Here is a 20925-nt window from a genome sequence, read left to right on the forward strand (position 1 = left end):
TAGTCAGAAACCACTGCTTCGGCATTAAAGCAAAGTAATATTCCAAGGAATAACAGTTCCTTGTTACAAATACATTTCCTTAAATGCTGTGCTCTGTAAAGAAATTAATGCAGTTCTGTTATTTAATATTTTAAGCATGGCAATTCCAGCTTTAAGTATTTCATTAATTTAAAAATCATCGGTATTAAACATATATAGCATGTTATACTTCAAAGAAAAATCCGAGAAATTACAAATACGAAAAAAGGGTCCCCTGACTCATGCACTGAGGCTTAAAAGCTCACACTTCCAAAGCAACAGTTATGTTAAGATGTATCTCAGTTATAATCACTTTGCAACACCAAGTATAATGGGAAGTGTACTCTGTATCTGTGCTATACTAGATGTTTTTTTAAGACAAGAGCAAAGTACTGGTTTTGGTGCTACAAAATCAAACAGGCTCTTAGTACTACCAATAATGCTCTCAATGACGGATCCTTCTTAATGCAGTGAGGTCACACATGAAAAATCTTAGACTTTGGCTTCCTGATGATGTCACTGAACATGAATTCAAGATTCTCATGTTCCAAGTCAACAAGATCAAGTAACTGGGGTGGAAGCCTGGGATTTGTTTTCATTAAGGTTGCAACACTCCTTTAGCATGTGTGGTATAGAACTTTTTTCATGCTGTTGCCCAGGAAATGAAGACTGGGCCTGTGGAGAACCTACTGTAAAATATATGCAGATTGCCAGTCAAATACTATCCTTTTCTTTTCTGCTGTATAGGAGTAACCAAAAACTGATTACACATGGTCAGGCACAGAGCAGTAAATTATTTCACTGAAACATGCATATTGACTAATCAAAGATATGTCCAACTATTCTGAAAGCATGCGTTTCATAAAGTTTCTAGAATGAATAAAAAAAAGTCCAACAATTAATAAAAATTTTTAGAGAAAGAAATTAAATCCTGCATTTTATCTTTAAATAATATCCCTACCAAAATGAAGAGGTTCTGTCTCTTAGTAATGGCAGAATAAATTGGAACGCTCATTTTCAAAGTAATTCACACTGCAAACTAATAAACAGTTCAAAAGCTCACACAAAAAAATATAGGCATATGTGAAATACAAGCAAAGAGTGGTAGAGAATTGCAATTGTACACTCGTACTGTAACCAGCTGCTTTTAGGAAGCACTGCTTATGATTAAAAAAGAGTACATCCATATACACAAGCCCTTTGGAAAATTAAAAAGTGGAACAACAGACATCCAGTTGGCCTATACCACCCAGTGACACTAACTAAGCAGTAGTGCTCGCTCTTCTCTTTTAAAACAAGAGCACAGAGTTCAGTGGCACATCTGAGAGGCACTAAGGTCAGTTCTGAAGAGTGTTCACTGTTTTTCCAAACAAGTGGTCATTTTAATCAAGGGATCAACAAGAATTTCATATAAAAAGCATGGCAAACAGCTTCATGTATTTTCATAGAAAAATCAAAGCTCCTACGAAATAAAACTGACATCTGAGGGAAAACATCTTTTAAATACACCCAAAACATATTCTTTCTGCTTTGCATACTAGCTCCACTTTTGTCAGTTTTTACAGTGGGGACTTCTCACTTGGTGCAGAATCCATAGCAATGAGAAAGATTGTTTTCTCCCACCATCCCTAAATATGCAAAAAAAGTAAAGTTGTGTCCCAGTTCCTCTATTAATATGGAGGCAGGTGGTGTGCCAAACAACTCAAAAAGCTATCCACTGTTCTGAAATTTAAACCAGGTAAGCTGCCATAACCCCTTCCTACTCTCTTCCCCCAAACCTGTGAAGCACCTAACAAACAATTTCCAATAAGAATTTAAACAGTGTTAATTACTGTGATATGAAATAAAACTACGGGAAGACAATCAATCAAAGACACAGGTGATCTTCCATGTAATGACAGAAAAGGAAGAATGTTCAAAGGGAATCCCAGTGTTAATTTGGTGCCCTAGGATGGCTCTGAAAGGAAATTTCCCCCACCTGCTCCTTAACAAAGAATATTCCAGGAACAGAGTGCACAGGACCCAAAAAAAAAAAAAAAAAAAAAAAAAAAAAAAAAAAAAGCAGTGAATACTATTGAAAATAGTAAAATAGTTAACCAGTTAATCAACTGGAAACTTAAAATAATTTTGCCATGTTCTGGGCAGCGTATTTGATCACTATCTGTAGGTTAAACCACATCCAAAATCTAGGATGAGACATAAAAATAAAATTAAATTTAAAGAAAAGAGGAGGAAAAAAGAGTGAGATGGGGAAAAAAAAGGCAACAAGGCAGTAGAGCAGTAAAAGAAACTTGCACTGAAAACAAATCTAAGATGAGCTGGAACAGCTATAAAATTAACTTACTCCAGAATTTGAAAACACAAGGATTTGTGCACTTATCAAGGCGCTGCCATGTCAGTCGGATTCCATTTCCCAAGAAAGGTCATTTAAAATTTGACTGATACATGCTCTTTTCCAGGCATGTCAAGCCAAAAAGTTAGATTACTATAAAGTGTCATACTTGCAGAAAATGTAGTACATGTTACATGTTGAACTACTGTTAATCAAGTTGCATTATTTAAGGACAGTGAAGCTTAAGGTAAAACCATCAACAACAGCAGGAACATGAAAGCAAGTCTTACAAGCAGTTCAGTGTCAAAACTTTTCCCTTCTGTATGCCACATTTACAATACTAATCCAAGTATCATTGAACATCCAGCACTCTACTGATGCAAAACAAGCTAATCTGAGAATATGTAAAAAAAAACATTAGAAAAAGCTTGCACATTACTAGACAGGTTGGTATTTTAAGGCCGCAGCACTGAACAGAATCTTCCTATCTGTAAAACCTTAGGTTCCCAACTGCAGAACAGGCAAATAAAGCTACTGCAAAAAGGCTTTCAACATTTAGCTAGGCTCTAACCTCTGAAGTCAGAAGCAACAAGACATCCTACCTTAGACCTAAATATTAGCAAAAAAGTTGCTGACCTTTTTTAACTGAAGGTGTCAATACGGCAAATCACAAATGTTTAGAATAGCAAAGGAATACAAGGAGAAAGAGAAATACAATACTAAACACAAGTTTCTCCTTAATTTACTAAAAGATTGTCATGAGTAAAATATATGTCTTAATATGCCAGAGACAGTTCAAAGAGTAACTCTGAAAATTGACTGCTATACCTGCAAAACAAACAATTGCAGAAAAGCAATACATTAAAAAATGCAATGCATATGCATCTTGTGAAGGAGACATTTATGTAAGCCTCACCTTGTCACTGTCATCATTACAAATGTGATCTTGATGGATTGAGTGGCACTGAAAGGATGTACCAATGCTACCTACAAAAGAAGGGGGGGTAGAGAAAAAAATATTAAAATGATAACCCGATTTCTGTGAATACTAAAAATAACGACCAATTAGCAACCATTCTTTCTTCCCCACAAAGAAGAGAAATTTAGTTGCCAAACAGCTACTTCTGACAAGTCATGCATTTAATTCTGATAATGGAATAAGCATCAGAGAGGTATTTTACACAGTGTAGCAACAATGTCTTCACATATATTTTTTCTAAATATTTAACCAGAATAAAATTAGCACTAGTTCATCAATCCAAAAAAAACATATGCAGTGAAGTACATATGCACATATATAAATAAGGAGAAGATACAGACTTCATGTTTAGGCAATGTAGTCCTGTTCCATATCCTTTACTGCAGAAAATTTTCAGAACCCTGGGTAGCCACAAAACAGCAGTCTCTTTCCAGTGATGTATTAAGATCGAGTGGAAAAATCCACGGTCAAAGCAGAAAAGCTTTAATGACGTCCATTTTTTTTCTTGTGGAATTTCTGCCTGCTTAAGGTCTTTCTACAGGTTGCTTTACGCCTAGGAAGAAAGGGACGGTACACCTCTACAAAGACCTACCCCAGTCTTGAGACTTTTGTCCAAGGTGGGAGACAAACTAAAGTTTGATTGCATCCATACAGATTCTCAAACAGATTTACAGAACTCTTACTCAAAATGTAAAGTTTTATTTAATGTGCTGTTTCCTTGCTCAGAAAGTACAGGGGTGGAGTAATTGTTATTGTTGAATTTATGCTTCCCTAAGGTGACTTCTTCCTGCAAATACTGAGCAAAACAATTTTTAAGAAGCAAGAAGAAAAAATGAGTCTTATTTGTAAAGCTACACCATTTCATGTTTTTCCTCACAGAACATCTGCCTAAAACATTTCTCCACAAAATAAAGGTCCTACTGTTACAATTTTGAAATGTCCGTAATCGTATTCTGTAACATATACAACAAATTCCACACAAAAAGTTTGTCACAAAGCTTTGCAGTCCATGTGTTGTTCTGGACCTGGACAGAACTGATCAAAGAAGATAACCATTTAAGCAGGCAGTCAGCCATAGGCAGAAATCATGGCCAATTAGTGCAAGCTCTGCATAAATCCCTCTTGTATTGTGGGAGAAGGGGGGGAGGAGAGGTTGTCACTGCTTATTGTCATCACTACCTCAGGTAAGAAACAGTGTCTTTAACACTAAAATTGCATCTCCCCCCCCAGAAATGGGGGGAAATTTCCAGACTGGACGTTCTTGAAGAATATCTGAACTTCAAGGAATATACTGTCTCATATTTCAACAGCAATCGCTACTGCTTTCATTATGCCATGTGAATTCTATTGAATTTGGTTGCGATGGAAATCCCTTCTTATCTTGCCTGTAGTACAAAGCACAAAAAAAGCAGTACTGTACCGCACAGGCACTACCCCAGCAGTCAGCAAGAACATGCTGAGCCCTATCCAGCACTCAGCATCTGGATGTTGTTAGTTCACGAGCTTGGGCCAATTCACACCATTTTAGGCTTGAATCGCACCACTTGTAGACTAGCTGGCTTTATCACAGCTACTGGGAAACAATTAATGTCATGGCTGCATGTAGATACTGTCCTGAGGTTTCCAAGTTCCACAGAACAGCTAATAGTGTCCAGTTTTTCTGTCCAAAAGTTTGAAGTTGTACATGCTATCTCAACACAGTTCAGTCAGACAAACTTCTAAATAAGTTTCCTCATCCACTTAAATATGCTTTTTCCAAAGCAAAAAGTCTCCAACAAATCAAATTTAATCCACAAGAAAATTCCAACATGTCCTGATTTTATTAAAAGAAATAAAGCATTTGACTTCCTTGTTCCTGAAAGGTACTATTAACACTTTCATCCCAAAATGTGATACACTTATGACTTCCTTCTTTTCCATACCCAAGTTGCTTTTAAATCAGACAATTCTTAAATGAGTTTTTAATGCGTAAGAGTACACAGTCATATCTTACAAAAGGTCACCAGTAGCATGTTTTATATGCTACATAAATCTCTTAAAAGGGGCAGTCTGAAAAGATCCCTTAGGCTAGGCAAAGTATAGCTCTATATTTGGCTCACATACTGAGGAGGTAGTTTACTTGCTTTCAATTTTATAGCAACATACAAAGTCTCTAAGACTTGATGTGGGCAGTGCTAGTGAAAATGATAGACATCTCAATACTTACAGAATTTTAATTCAATAGTAATAGATGTTGGAGGTATGTGAGGAATGAAGCTAAGGGTATTGTTTAGTCTCCTTCAGTAGTTAATGAGGCCCAACCTTGAGGGAAGGAACAAGATAACCACACAGGGAACACAACTAATGAACTTTGACTGAACTATCCTCATTAACATAGTAAGGAACCCGCCCTCGGGTAGGGCAAGGCCCCTACCCACAGAAAGCATGAAAAAGAAGGGCACTGTGACTCTAAGTGGAGACAAGGCTTGTAAGAACCTGTAGGAACAAGGGTGATTGAGCCAACTTGCAAAAGTACTGATCACTGCTGCACGAAATGTATAAATATTTTTCGTGTGTTAACCGAGGTGTGCTAGCTTTGTGGACCTACCACCTAGCACCCCACTCTGCGCAGACATGGAATAAAATAAAGTATCTGTGTTTTTTGTCTCTCTGCACACTGGGTGGAAGAACCCATATTTAGGACAACAATAGACATGATTCTTTAGAGTTGAGGCCTATAATTAGCATGTGTATATAATAAGCACAATAATAAGCATTGTAATATAACGGAAAATTTATTTGATCCCCTACCATTGACTATTTTACTGCTCTACCAATTGCTGAATAATGTGTTTATTAATTAATGAACTTCTTAATCACTTTTCATCAATTATGTCTCAAGTCTCCAGTCACAGCAGTGAACTCAAATCCTATCAGTAAGATAGACATGGCACAACAGACATCAATGCCATGTCTCTCCATGTGTCACTTCATTTGAATGTGCTTGTAGTTCTTCAGTATCCTGGGGTTCCAACTCACAGTAAGCCAGAACTGCAAGCTGATTAATATTATTTCAAATTGCATTATATTTGGGGTTTCCCTTAGACATCTGTCTTCTGCAGTAATGCTGTACACATCTCAGGCCATTCTGTTTTTAAATTTACAGAAAATATACTTGTGAAGAAAAGCATAAAATAAATTGAATGCAATCAATTTTTTTTGAAAAAACACACAAGAGAAAAAAAGATTATAGTGCCACACACTCACATGTTTATTTAAGTTCCTCTTTTAGGGGAAACTTCTGGCTTTTTAGTGGCCAACTTTATATTGCAGAAATTTTGAGCTGGCTATAAGAGTCAATTCAACACAAAAGTGTTCAAAAAAAGAACTTTCAAATACTTTAGTAGAGATTTGTATTAGAGGAATAATGGATTGTGGAAATCCATAATAAATAATACATTATATGTATATATGTAAAACATATGTATATATGTGTGTATATATGTGTATATGTGTTTGGCATCGCTGTGTTAAGAACTGCTCCATAGCAGACAGGAAGCTTTGGACAGCAGCAGCAGCAGCACATTCCTCTGGGGTCCCCCACATCACTGTGCAGTGACAGTGAAGAGAGATTCTCAAAGCTTGCCTATCACTACTATTGATTTTTACCCCTCTTCACTTAGCAAGACTGGCTTTCAGAGTCTGTTATTCGATGTTCTCAGTGGAAAATGTGACATTTAGCACTAAAAATTCTACTTACTGAAAAAAGTTTAAAATTCAGTATGAGGAAAACAGAACCACTTCTTGATTGGTCTGCAAAGGAGTCTTTGATGTTTTGCTTATAGATGTATGTTTGCTAGCAAATAGACCAGCTTGAACAGAACTAATGACTTTTTTTTTTTTTTCCAGTCGAAGCTTCGAAAGATGTTAGACAGTGTTTGTAATGAAGTAACATCTTTTGTTTCAGGAACTCACTTGCACCTATTTACTACTGTGTTGTATATCTATCTACACACACTCCCAGCTATATTCTGCATGTGTACTTATACATCCATGTACACTTACATCCATGTATGTACACATAGGTGTATAAAAGTATGTGTACACACACAAACACACACATATATGGGGCTTATAAGAAAAATGGGGACAGACTTTTTAGCAGGGCCTGTTGTGATAGGACATGGAGTAATAGTTTTAAACTACAAGAGGGTAGATTCAGACTAGATATAAGGCAGATATTTTTCACAATGAGGGTGGTGAAACAATGGAAGAGGTTTGCCTAGAGAGGTGGTAGATGCCCCATCCTTGGAAACATTCAAGGTCAGCTTGGACAGGGCTCTGAGAAACCTGGTCTAGTTAAAGATGCCCCTGCTCACTGCAGGGGGTTTGGACTAGATGACCTTAAAGATCCCTTCCAACCCAAACTATTCTATGACTCTATGATTCTATGATATATACATCTTACATATGCATATACACATGTTTTATTTTTTATTATGGATTTCCACAATGCATCATTCAGTTACATCACAAACAGTTACTAGGAAGGTAATTATGGACTTCACTAAGGATCAGACAGCAGGAGCAGGTGAACAACTGAGAAAGTCTGTTCTTAGATAAGGGTCCATAGTTACATAAGAATACTGAGAAATACAGTAAATGGGATTCCTGAGCAAAACTATCTCCAAAGCTTTCTTACTTACTACTTGGAGAACTGCAGAGATAAATATATTCTTCAACAGAACAGAGTCTCTAGGCAAAATACAGCCCATGTTAAAATATGAAAGTTAAGAAAAGTCTTTGTTGGAGAGGGAATAGCAAAAGGACAAGACAGTAACACATTGCCGCAAGATTGAAATTCTTTAACTAGGTAAACATAAATAATTAGCAACATAAAAAGGCTGGTTTTGTAAAAGAAAAATCAGAAATGCTGGAAAACAGGTAGGCTTGCAGATTAAAATATTACATATACAGTTTATATAGAATGCCAGCTCACACTCCCAAGCTTTAATAGTAAAAATACAAGTTTTGATTGCCTTGTTTCCTGTCTCTACAGATCACTGCAGAACCTGCAAACTGACAGAGATTCTATAAGCAAAATATCCCAAAGATGGAAACTATTTTTTATTCAGAGTTATTAGGTTTAAAAAAACAAAGAAACAAAAAAAACCCCAAACCCCAAACCCCCTTATTTACCACTGATGTTCAAGAAACAAATATCAGAACAACACCTGGAGGGAAAGAGAGAGTGTACTGTAATAGTCAGAACTTCTCTACATACTTTACTAAGAGGCTAAGAAGACAATGCACATCTCAATTCACTCCTCTAGTATGTCCTTGTAAGATCACAAATAACCACACCCAACTTATACAGTACCATTACCATAATTATCCATTATGCCTTTTGTTTAAATTTTTGCCAGAGATCAGAATGCAGCAAAACTCTGGCTTCTGAGAATTCACATGCACTTTCTGCACTTCTGAGAAGCCAAAGGTATCTTAAAGCCTCCAAGAAAGTTTAAGAAATAATGCACTGAGAAGAGAAAGAAGCAGTAAACTGAATCTTGGAGAAGAAGAATCAACAGCCTGAGGGTCTTTTCTGATTATAACACAACCAACAAGACACATAAAAACATGAAACTGATTTAGTTCTTTTCATTGGGGGGTGGGGAATAAAAAAAGAAAAAATCGCTTAATCTTAAACTGGTAATTTTGGACAAAACACTACTGCCACTCTGCAAATTTATCAGTATATAGTCCAAGGTACAACCAAGACTTTTGTCATCAAATTATGTCAGGCATGCCCTGTTAGGTTCCTTGGTAAAACTTTTTTCAATGCAGATGTGAAGATTGACTAAGATATGTTAAAGACATGAGTTCATGAGTCCCTACTGAGTTAGCTGGCCTCTTCAGACAGAACTGACAATCTGGGGGGGGAGGGAGGAAGCCAGCTGATTTTTGGACAATTATTCTTTTGAAAAAATTTTATTTGCCCCCAAACACAGAGTTTCATAAAATTAGATTCTTTCTGACTTATCACTTCAGAAAAAAAGTTATGTCATAAGATTTATTGACTCTGCCTGTACTGGCTTGAATAGCAGCAGAGCATGCTCATACTGTGTATTTTTATAGGAAGGTAGAGCAAAGAAGAAATCATTATACAGTTGAAGTTTCAAGGCAGGAAGGGAAAAATGGACCAGTTTTAAACTGTTCAAAACATGCAAAGTCCCCTTCTTATTTGATTTAGACTTACGCAAAATACAAGTGTCTTCACTAGGAACAGTCCATATGCTTTCTTGAAATTTGAAATCGATTCAAGCTCAACAACAAGCTAAAAAACCCAAAGAGAACATAGCATTAAGGATAAGGCTTGCAGCTTTCTGCCCATTACCCCAGAGGCAGAACTAAAGTAAAGTATGACTGCTTGGATTAGACTAAGATAAAAAAGATAAGCAGCAAATAATGAAAATAGCTAAGTTCTGCCAAATTCCAGCAAATACATATAAACTTGTTTTGGGCATCTATCCATTTGGATAATGAAACAAATTTCCAGAGGTGGTGCAGAGCCTGCATCTAGCCACAACATCACCTAAAACTCGTTCTCTACCAAATTAAATTCATAACTGTGGACCTTGCATTACAGGCTACATTATTTGCAATATAAATACCTATATTTACAGATAAGCTGTTCAAGAACAGCAGTCACAATGGTAAGTTTGCTTTGTTGTAGCTATAATGGATACCAGCAGCAGCAACACAGCTGCAACTTTCAGTTAGTACACACAACATAGGACACCTGGGGTGCCCATTAGTTTTCATGTTGACATAGCTTCAATTCCAACAAAACCCACATTACCAAGAAAAAAGCTAGCCTGGGTTTTATCTACATGTTTCAGTCATACTTAACTGTTCTATAAACAGAGACACAGACGACCAAATGCAATTAGCAGTGAATATGGCAATTTTTTTTTTTTTTTTTTTTTTTTTAAACAGGGTCTTTCATGGTCTTCACCATATTTGTTTCATTTCTGGTCAACTGCTGACTAATACCCTACAGTACAATAGCAAGATATAAGGCACAATCCCTTAACTGTCAAAAGTTAAGATTTTACAGACATCCTGGCTGCTTTGCACCAACTAGCTGGCTGATCTCACCAACAGCATCACCAAAAGCAGCCTTGGAAAAGGGTTTCTTTCAAAGATAGCACTGATAATGCAGTCCCTTGAGTGGGGCCAGCAGAGGTAACAGATCTGGGGACACTGACATAAAGGATTACCAGCTAAAGGCTCTGCTTCACAACAATGCAATCTATAATATTGAATTATGCAGCCAGGAAATCCTCTAGAATTTGCTTGATTTTTTTTCTTTTTTTTTAAATGGGCACTTTTTAATACTAGGGCCGCCAGACCCTAGCTATCTACAGAGTTATTATGTTTTTAAAGCATTTTCTTTCCAAGAAACAGATTACACTGAGACAAACCTGAAGAAAGGTTAATAATTTTTCACCCACCTGCGAGGAAGATCAACAGAGTCAGAATCCCAAAAATGACCTCAAACAGATTTCTAGCCTGCATCACCAAACAGTTTTTGACTGTGGTTTAACAGGGAAACAATGCTGGAGGACATGTATTTATATGTCATACACAGACACACAAAGTCTCAAAGACTTAAGGAGAAACTTGAGTTTGCCTTTTACCTCTTTAAATGCAGTTAAATTCTTTTTCACTCCCTTTTTGAAATCCAAGTGAGAGACGCTGCTTAACATTATGTCTTGAACTCAGGGAAAAAACATCCATTCTTTTGTAATAAGCAGGAAAGAAAGAGTGCTGCACTCCCCAGTTACCACAGGAAAGGGTTTGCTTTCCTTCTAAACTCACACATTGAACTGAGCAGCAAAAGGAATATTCAGAATTTCATGGTTTCTGCCTAACTTGTGCATTTTAATAAAAAGAGAATCAACATCAGGTTTGAATGGCTTGATTCATGCCTGCCAATATTAAGCACTCCAAACTCACACAATGTTAGTCCAAGGGAAAAACAGGTGGGAGTTCAGCCCTTTTAATTCAGTCATTTCAGAGCTACTGGAAGTATCTCATTGCTTAAATGAATGATACTGATTAGTACACTCATTGCCTCCCCTTTCACAGCACCAGTCTGATTACATTTGTATATGCCACCTGTACTCTACTATTAAACTTACTTCATCTAGAGTGATGCTGTTGAGCCTCACTAACTTGCACGAATTAGAAGACTTATAGGGTAAGCATTAGATTTGCAGACTAGAGTTTGAAAAGTAGCAAATGCATGGAAACAAAGTCTGATTTGGAGCAAACTGAGCCTCTTAAGTGCTCCCTTTAAAAAGCCTGTGAGTTGAGTGGAGCATATGTATTCTGGTGAGATACAGCCATGGATGGCCAGTCTGCCTGAAAAGATGCAAGGGAGAAACTCAAGAAGTTAAATTATCTGTTATCTAGGAGCCTCAACTTCCAAAAAAGTAATGCAAATGACTCCTGCAGATGTATATAATCACCTAGTCAACAATACTCCTCTGTCTGTGCTACTATTTAGATTTTAGATATTGCTTCTAATTCAAGAGCCTTTCAAACTGCCGTGTAGTTACTTAACATAACATTCTGCTATTAAAATGAAAAAGTTAGAGGTGAGTTCATGAAATGATACAGCTAGTTAGGCAGGTCAAGTAAAAGATGGCTGCAAATTAACTGTATTACAGCACTTATAATTTTTTTTTTTTCCCTATGCATGCAAATTTGACCATGAAGAAGAAACACGCTGCATCTTGCCTGGGGGTAGCAGACCCCAGCTGGAGTACTGCATCCAGCTCTGGAGCCCTCAGCACAGGAAAGACATGGACCTGTTGGAGCAGGACCAGAGGAGGGCCACAAAAATGATCAGAGGGATGGAACACTCCTCCTATGAAGAAAGGCTGAGAAAGTTGGGGTTGTTCAGCCTGGAGAAGAGGAGGCTCCAGGGAGACCTTATTGCAGCCTGCCAGTACTTAAAGGGGGCTTATAAGAAAGATGAGGAAAAACTTTTTAGCAGGGCCTGTACCGATAGGACAAGGGGTAATGGTTTTAAACTGAAAGAGGGTCAATTTCTACTAGATCTAAGGAAGAAATTTTTCACAGTGGAGGTAGAGAAACACTGGAACAGGCCTCATTCCTGGAAACATTCCAGGCCAGCTTGGACGGGCTTCTGAGCATCCTGATCTAGTTGAAGATGTCCCTGCTCAATTGCAGGGGGGTTGGACTAGATGGCCTTTAAAGGTCCCTTCCAAACTATGGCTCTACGATTCTCTATTAGGATTGCCATTCTTCCCTCCTTCCTCCACTCTTCTTTTTATGAACTCTAAGAAACTGAAATTCCATAGGTTTCCCAGAGGTTTGCATTCACGTTAACTTCTGTTGTGGAAAGAGTTTACTACACGCTAGGAAGAGCTAATATTTTTCAGTTGTGTGGTACGGCACACCATTAGTAACTTTTAAGCAAGTCCTGAGCATAGAGAACACATATCTAAGAGACTGTGATAAAACTCTGGATGACATCCTAGCTAGGAATCAGCCTGAAGTCACTAAAGAAGAGAAAAAATAAAACAGCTCCTGAACTTCTCTCCTTCCCTTTCTCCTGCTTCCTGTACTTGCCAAGAAATCCATGCTGTTGTTCAAATGCAGACTGCATAGGTCTGCCTGTGTTTTCTGACTTTAACTTCAGTACTGAAGAAAGACCTTTTTACCTGAGGATTCTGCTGTGTTTCTATAAATCTGCATAAATACTATTACTTCAAACAAAGAACATCTGATTTAAATGTAATAATTTAAATTTACAAATACAAAGTGGACTGCTTACTTCAGGAACTGTCCACAAAATGGCCGTCACAGCAGCAGTCTGAACATAACCCCATCTATGTACTCATTTCATGTGCTTGCAAACAAGCTCATAATAATGGGCCCCTCACCTCATAGAGGAAACCACTGTGGCTTAGCTGTTGCCTTCCTCCTTCTGCAGTAACTTTAGCAGCTCCATCTTTTTTAGTGAAGAGTGGAAACAGCTACACTTCAGATGGACTGGTAACCCACAGGCTCAATCACACTGTTTCATCTCTTACATAGCAGTCTCGCACAGGGAGAGGCCACTGCTTTGGGAGCCATCCAACTTCACCCTGCAAGGTCCAAATTCTGCAAGGATTTGCATATTTTTAAGTTAAGCACATATCTGTGTGGAAATCTGAGTCATTTCCACACTAAAGTGTCTGAGGGATACAACCCATCAGCAACATGCTTTCCCAGGTACCTTAAATTGCAGGTAAAATCAGATATCAAGTACAATATCAGAAGATTTTTCCTCAACAATGCAGTATTATTAGATAAGCAAAGGCTTTCAGTAAGCTTATAAAGTTTTATTGCCAAATTATTAAAATAATTTTCATACAATATTTATATGCATCAACTACACTAACCAGCATGCCTATGGCACACAATCAGATTTAGTAAGGCTACAAATAAAACAAACATCCCTTCCAACATTTAGAGAATTATTGAAATCAAAGGTGTTAGGGAATTAATGTTTACTTCTATAAATTCTGCCTGTATGCACTGTAAAAATGAAATTACTGTACATGAGAAGCAGACTTTTGGAACATTCTTCAACATTCAACTTATTTAAAAAAAAATTAAACACATTGGAATTAAGTCCTTACTGCTAGCTTTTTTCAATTTCAAATTCTAATTTGAATTTCATGCTGCTGGGGACAAGGTCTACCGATACAGAAGAGGCTACTCCAACTGGACTTGGCAGTCAGGTACTTGAATGAAATGAACAACACAAGAATCAGTTCCTCCTGTCTAAGCGGTCATTTTCCTTAGATCTTCTCTCATAACAAAATCATTCTGAGGTTATTTTCTGAAGAATTGACATTAACTTAAACTGCAGCTTGAAACATACTACCTCTGATGCTAGAGCACAAAAACATATTTCCTCTTTGTTGTATTACAGTACTCTTACAAGACTTACCAACACAGAGATTGATATTTGAGAGACAAAGGTTAATGCTTTAAGAAACAGAGATTAAAGAAAAGTAATTTTTATTTTCCATTCTCCTCTCCTCTGCTGCACAGTAAAAATCACAGGTCCTACACTGGAATTATCTCTGATACGTATCAAAAGGAATTCATAGTTTATTAGCAAACTAAAATGAACCTCATTTTCTGCATTAAAAGTCTGCAAGAGACTGCCGCTATTGCCAACACACTCTTGAACAGCATCTCCAGTTTATGGTGTCTGGCCCCCGTGCCAGCTTTGCTTGGAGATTAGTTATACAGTCCACCTGCTGTTTCCTGGTGGTGATTTCATCAGCTGTGCTCCTGCACAAGTATAGTCTAGTAGAGGATGCTCTCACTGTACATAAGCACATTTGATGCTGTTCCAGAGTGAAGCATAACATTCATTTATACAGATATATAGTAGGCTGAGACCCACCACAGAATCACAGAAACATTAAGGTTGGAAAAGACCTTCAAGATCATCAAGTCCAGCCATCAAACCAACACCACCATGACCACTAAACCATGTCCTGAAGTGCCACGTCCACATGTTTTTTGAACACTTCCAGTTACGGTGACTCTACCACCTCCCTGGGCAGCCTGTTCCAATGTTTGACCACTCTCTCACCAAAGAAATTTTTCCTAATATCTAGTCTAAACCTCCCCTGGCGCAACTTGAGGGCATTTCCTCTTGTTCTACCGCTAGTTCCTTGGCAGAAGAGACCAAAGCCCACCTCACCACAACACTCTTTCAGTAGTTGTAGAGAGCGATAAGGTCTCCCCTCAGCCTCCTCTTCTCCAGACTAAACAACCCCAGTTCCCTCAGCCACTCCTCGTAAGACTTTTCTCCAGACCCCTCACCAGCTTCGATGCCATTCTCTGGACACAATCCAGCAACTCAATGTCTTTGCTGTAGTGAGAGGCCCAAAACTGAACACAGTATTCATGGTGTGGCCTCACCAGTGCTGAGTACAGGGGCATGATCACATCCCTACTACTGCTGGCCACACTATTCCTGATACAGGTCAGGGTGCTTGGCCAGCTGGGCATACTGCTGGCTCATGTTCAGAAAATACTATCCAGGAGCCAAAACGTAGCAGCACCTTTTCAGATAAAGGCCTCTCCTCCAGGAAGTTCAGTATCTACTAGAAAAAAGGAAACTTTCTTCCTGTTCTTGTTATCTTACATTGGAGGCTAACAGCAGTACCATAAGCCCAAAATCTATCCAAACACAGTTACTTAAAAGCATATGCAATAGGTATAGAAGGAAAGAAAACAAGTATTTCAATAACTCAAGGCTGACTTTTGTTGGAAGTAAATCAGTCCTAGAACAAAAAACAAAACTGGCAAACTACAAAGCATTAAAAAAAATAATCTTTTAATCTTATCATGGAATTCAGTTTTTATTTTCAGCTGTGTGGTAGCTGAAGAAAGAGATGCAGACAAATACCTAGCACAACTACATTAAAAGCCAGCTATTAACAGAGAAGAGCACACAGATACTCTTAACACTGTTCTATTGCCATCCTTATAGAGACCTATATACTGCAGTATATAATATATATATTATATAATGGTTTTGAAGTTTCAGTTGTCTTGAGTTTCTGAGCCTCCTGAATGTAAGTTATTTTTCAAAAGCTACCTAAAATTTCAAGCTGTTTTTCTTCTTCTATTTGTAACTAGACTATTAAACTGATTTTCTTGAAATTCATCTTCCCTTAAGAATCTCATTAAGACTCTGAAAAATCAAAGACTACTTATGCAAACTGTCTAGAAACTTCTTTTTGGATGCAATGAATAAAGTACTTTCTTTGGTTTAAATCTATTGTGACCAATACAACATAAACTTGTCATCATTACAACAAAAAACAAGAACAGAAACACAATTATAAACATTAAACTCTAAACCTTAGCTTATTGCCTCTCTCCTGTTTCTTTATGGCATCATCCACCAAACCAGCAAATGCAGCATTAAGGTAATTTTCGCACAAAAATACCATTACACATAAGGTTGTTTGTTTTTTTTTTTAATAAAAGCCTTAAAGCTCCCACACAGCCTAGCCTGGAGAAGAGAAAGCTTCAGTGCTAAAAAAAAAAAGTGTTGTAGCGCTGTTTGACTAATGCAGCCTTTAACACAGATAGGAAACAGCAATCCAGATCATGCATTTATGATCAACTTTTTCCAGTTTTCTACTTTTACCAAGAAACAATGTCAGTGAAATCCTGGAACCAAAATTTTAAATATACCTCAATTTTGTTTTTAATTTTTTTTTGCTTTTCACTGCATGTTCAATCTAGGCTTAAAGCAAAAGGTAACTATGAGGTGCTGCCTACTTAGGAACTGACCTTGCAAATATCTGTTTGAAATAGGATAATTTCTGAAAGCATCGTTAAAGGTCATGATCAAGCCATCATTAGGGATTTATTTCAAGGGAAAGTCCAAACTCTCTCTAAAGACATCTTACCTGCTAAAATGGGAAAACCTGAACACAATTAAAATTGGTCTCAGAAAAAACCGAGTTAAGTAGTACTTTGTTACTGTGCATGAGATTTTCCACAACCCCAGTCTCCCTGCAGCTGATTAAGTGCTTACTATTGCAACTTACATTAATAGTTGGCAGGAGTGACTTGCCTGGACAAAATGACAAAATTAATTTATATTTGACAGGCCATGAAATAACTTTCTCTTTTCCTATCTGTCTTGGTGTTGCTCCAATTAGTAAGCATTTGTCCATGTCCGTGTCCAAGAATCATGTTAACAGTCAGCATTTTATGTCTTTTTCTTCTTATACCTGCAAAGTAAGGCCATTAGCAGCCAGAGGCATCATACCAACTTTTTTGATAATATTTAGTAATATTTTTGCTCCCTGAACAAATCAGGTTATGATAATACCCAGGTTGCTTGGAAAGAAAAGAAAAAAAGGTTAACAGCATACCTCTTTTATCCCAGTGCTGCATGTAGCAGCACAAGTAACAGCACAGTACATGTAACAATTTGTAATAACACAGATTTCAATTCTACAATATCACAGTTTTTACCCCTTCCTGGATATATCATGTCTTAATCTGATAAGGTTTTCACAAAAAAAGAAACTTTCCAAGGAACCTCAACTTGCTTTATCACAAGCAGCAATATCATTGTAATTAATGAGGCAAAGACTCTGAGAAAATAAAAGGTAAATTTGCTCTCTACACAGCTGAATATTTCTCTGGAAAACCAGGTTCTGCTTTTTTGGAGTACCATTTAGTAAGCAAATTACATCAAGCTTTACAGCACAGCAATTCTGTGCTAATTTGTTGTGCCTCTCATGGGGAAATGCTGCAATTCTTTCAGACTCTTTTTTTTCTATGGCTTTTAAAACCAAGATGCACTACCTCATACTTCATCCCATCTTGGAATTCCTTTCCCAGCTGCTCCCTCTAACTAGGGGAGCATGCCTGAGCATGTCCACAGCTCCCAGCCCCTAGTCACCATCTAGGCCCCGCTAGCTCTTCTCCACACTATGCTCATTTGTAAAACCTTTTTCTTCCACACTGTCTATTCTGAGGAGGAAGGACATCAGCAGGTATACAAAGTCCCTAATTTTAGCTCCGGTGCAAATACAGGACACAGTTATTACAGTCATAACCTGTAGTTAAAACTACAAGTAAACCAGCCAGCAATGAGATTTGCAGAAATACCATGTTTGTTGCTTTCAATTTCCAGCATTTTTGAATTCTGATTTCTTTTTTTATGATTTTGATTTTTAAAGGCTCGTCTTTAACTGAAATGGATTTCCATGGGGATGGTACATCAGGACACTGGCACAACTGTCCAGGCCTCTGACAAGTTTCAAATCCCAAAAGCATGTTACATAAGTAAAAAATTTCTCATGAAGAAATAGTCCGAGAAACTGACCTAACCAGCCAAAATGCATTTCTGTCTGTCCTGGACCTTGGAGATAGTAGAATATTTCTTCTGAAGTCTTCCCAAGTGTTGAGCTGGAAAAATTCCATGTAACGTGTCAAAATTTGGGAAAAAGCTATGAAAAACCCGAATGCTACCTTAAGTTTTTCAGGGAACTATTGCACTCTTACCAGCTCAGCTGTCAGGGAATTAGATGCATACTTCATCTACACAAAGAACTCCCTGTTCAAGTAACGCCACTCTCTTATTTCTAGGACCTCCAACTTATAATTAAATTTCAAAATTTAAAAAATCAAATTACATTAAATTGTTTTCCCACAATACCTCACAGTATCTGTTTGAAAAGGCTGCCAGTCAACATTTAATTCACATGCCACCAAACACCATGTCCTGTTCCTCCAAGCTGTTCATCTCATCATACAATTTCTTCCTTTGTTTTGAGAGGAGATAATTCACTTTACATTCTCCAGCAATACTAACAGATAGAAAAAGTCCTCTGAATACACGCTAGAAAAACAACCATATGCCCTAGGATGGAGATGAAAAGCTTCCAGGGTTAAATGGGCTTCTTTTTCAGCAAAACCCCTGCACGTTCCTATTGAATAGCAATAAGGCAACTTTTCACTATGGTTACGTCAGTCACTCGTTTTTTGCATGCTGTTGCCGTTTCTCTTTTAAAAGTATAGAAATTCTTTAGCCTATGTTTCCTGCTTTCATAGGCTACCAAGTCTTAGAGAGTTTATTAAACATTAACAGAGGCACTCTTTTGATACATATCCAACACAGATTAGAAACCTGTCATGGAATGGATCAATTTTGTGAACGAGCAAAGGAGAAACTAAACAAAAATTTGATGTTTACACTTATTTTGCCTTTGTTAAACATTAGTAACTCCAGTGTAAGGGTACTTTGTAAGCTTGCTACCTAAGAACACATAATCAAGCTTAGATGGATGGTTTGTCTGAACCTGAATCTTGTCCCATGACTGGTCAGTAACAAATCTCTCTGGAGCGAGGACAGAGGAGAGCTCTTAATTTCTCCTTCTTTTGGAACAGCCTATCAGTTCATAACAACCAGTAGTTCTTTGATCCCTAATCGGCAGGTTGCATGTGGATGGTGTTGATTAACAAACAGTGAGGGAGCCATCCCTCATGAATTTGTCCAACAATTTTGGGTCCCCTGCTTTTCATAACAAATTTGAACTTTGTTCAAATCTTCCCTTCTGATGATCCTTGCATCTTCCAAAACTCACCTAAGGTTCTTAGCAAAGATTCTTAAAGTTCTCAGATTAAAATAGTATTTTTTTTGAAAGAACACATTAAAAAGATTAGCTCTGACTATCATGCTTTTCTCCATTCTCAAACATGCTATCAATTTAAGCAGCTAAAGACATGCAGAATTCAAAACCTGACCTGTGATAAAGGAACACTGTTACAAAGTAGTCTGAGTTTTCATTTACTGCTTAGTTATTCAGAATTAACTGGTTTAGGTGATTCTGAAATCAGTGCAGTTAATATCCATCAGTAAGTTAATTTCCCTTTCTGCCAAGTATCTATTCAAGCAACACAAGCTGGGCTGCATCCATCCATCTATGTTAAAAATTTAGAATCAAATGGCCTAATATTACAAAGATCAAAATCAGTAGGGTGGATAATACCAAGGCTAAAGGTAAGGTCCCTTTTGCTTCTGTAAAATATGCAGCATACAGGCAGGTTCTCATTAATTCACAGCATGCAGATTCTTCCATCTGCAGGTGTCCTGAGACTCAAATAGCCACACAGCCCCACTTTTTGGGCTGGACATTCAACTTCCTAGTATTTTAAAAGATATTAATCAGGAGTTCTCACAAGAGCATCCCCATTCCAAACCCTTTCATAATAAAGGAATAAAAATGCAGAACAATGAAACTCCATAGTAATACATTGCCCAAGAAAAATCAAGATGGCCCAAAATAAAGACTGTATGCACAACCTTTATTCCAATCCCTGATCCGAGGAAGAGTCTTCAAACATCACAAACTAGCAAGTAAAAAGACATAAATTTAAATTAAGACACTGAATTTAAACATAATCAAAGCTATTTTAAAATGTACTTGAAATTGAAGCCTGAGCTGTCTAGAATAAATTAATTTTAAAAAATAATTGAATATTTCAAAGGGTATATGTTAGTCCTGAAGTTTTAGGATCAGTCAAGCCTCTGGAGGAAATTCTTGGCTAACCATATGGAGTCAGAATTGTTTAGAGTGTTCCTTCAAAAGCTGAAGCCTTTCTTCCTCTTTCAGTTGAAAAGAGGGTAATTTCTCTCAGTTTAATAGCTTATTCATTCAAAGTTAGGAAATTTATTACAAGTTGTAGGAGAAAATTCTAGAAAGCCTAATTTTTATAGACTGGAAAAAGAAAGCAAAGTGCGAGTAAATACTAAATCACTAGTTCTACAAATACTACATATCACAAAAAAACTGTTAAATCTGCAACTCTCCCAAATAATTTTGTTTTAATTTTCCCGATCTTACTAAGCTGTTTTATGCACACAGACATGTAAACATGTCTACCTTTTAAGACTGTTCTAACAAGCTTGTCTAAATTTAGTTTCATTACATTCCTATTCACCACGAGGCTAGCATCAATTAAGAAATAAAAACTAATCTTA

At 37.3% G+C, this 20925-nt stretch overlaps 1 protein-coding gene across 1 annotated transcript in view; it reads right to left on the reverse strand.

Annotated features, from left to right (window-relative positions):
* The window catches only part of LOC309415590 (E3 ubiquitin-protein ligase RNF38), a gene marked incomplete at both ends in the record, with an annotated part of 122612 nt that overhangs the window by 49522 nt on the left and 52165 nt on the right, over positions 1 to 20925 (reverse strand). The window contains one exon of the mRNA XM_082013139.1: positions 3267 to 3337. Within this exon, the coding sequence (XP_081869265.1) occupies positions 3267 to 3337 (71 nt within the window). The remainder of the gene's footprint in view (positions 1 to 3266; positions 3338 to 20925) is intronic.

The sequence above is a fragment of the Phaethon aethereus genome (genome assembly GCF_964289735.1).
Source record: "Phaethon aethereus genome assembly, chromosome: Z".
Classification (NCBI taxonomy): domain Eukaryota; kingdom Metazoa; phylum Chordata; class Aves; order Phaethontiformes; family Phaethontidae; genus Phaethon; species Phaethon aethereus.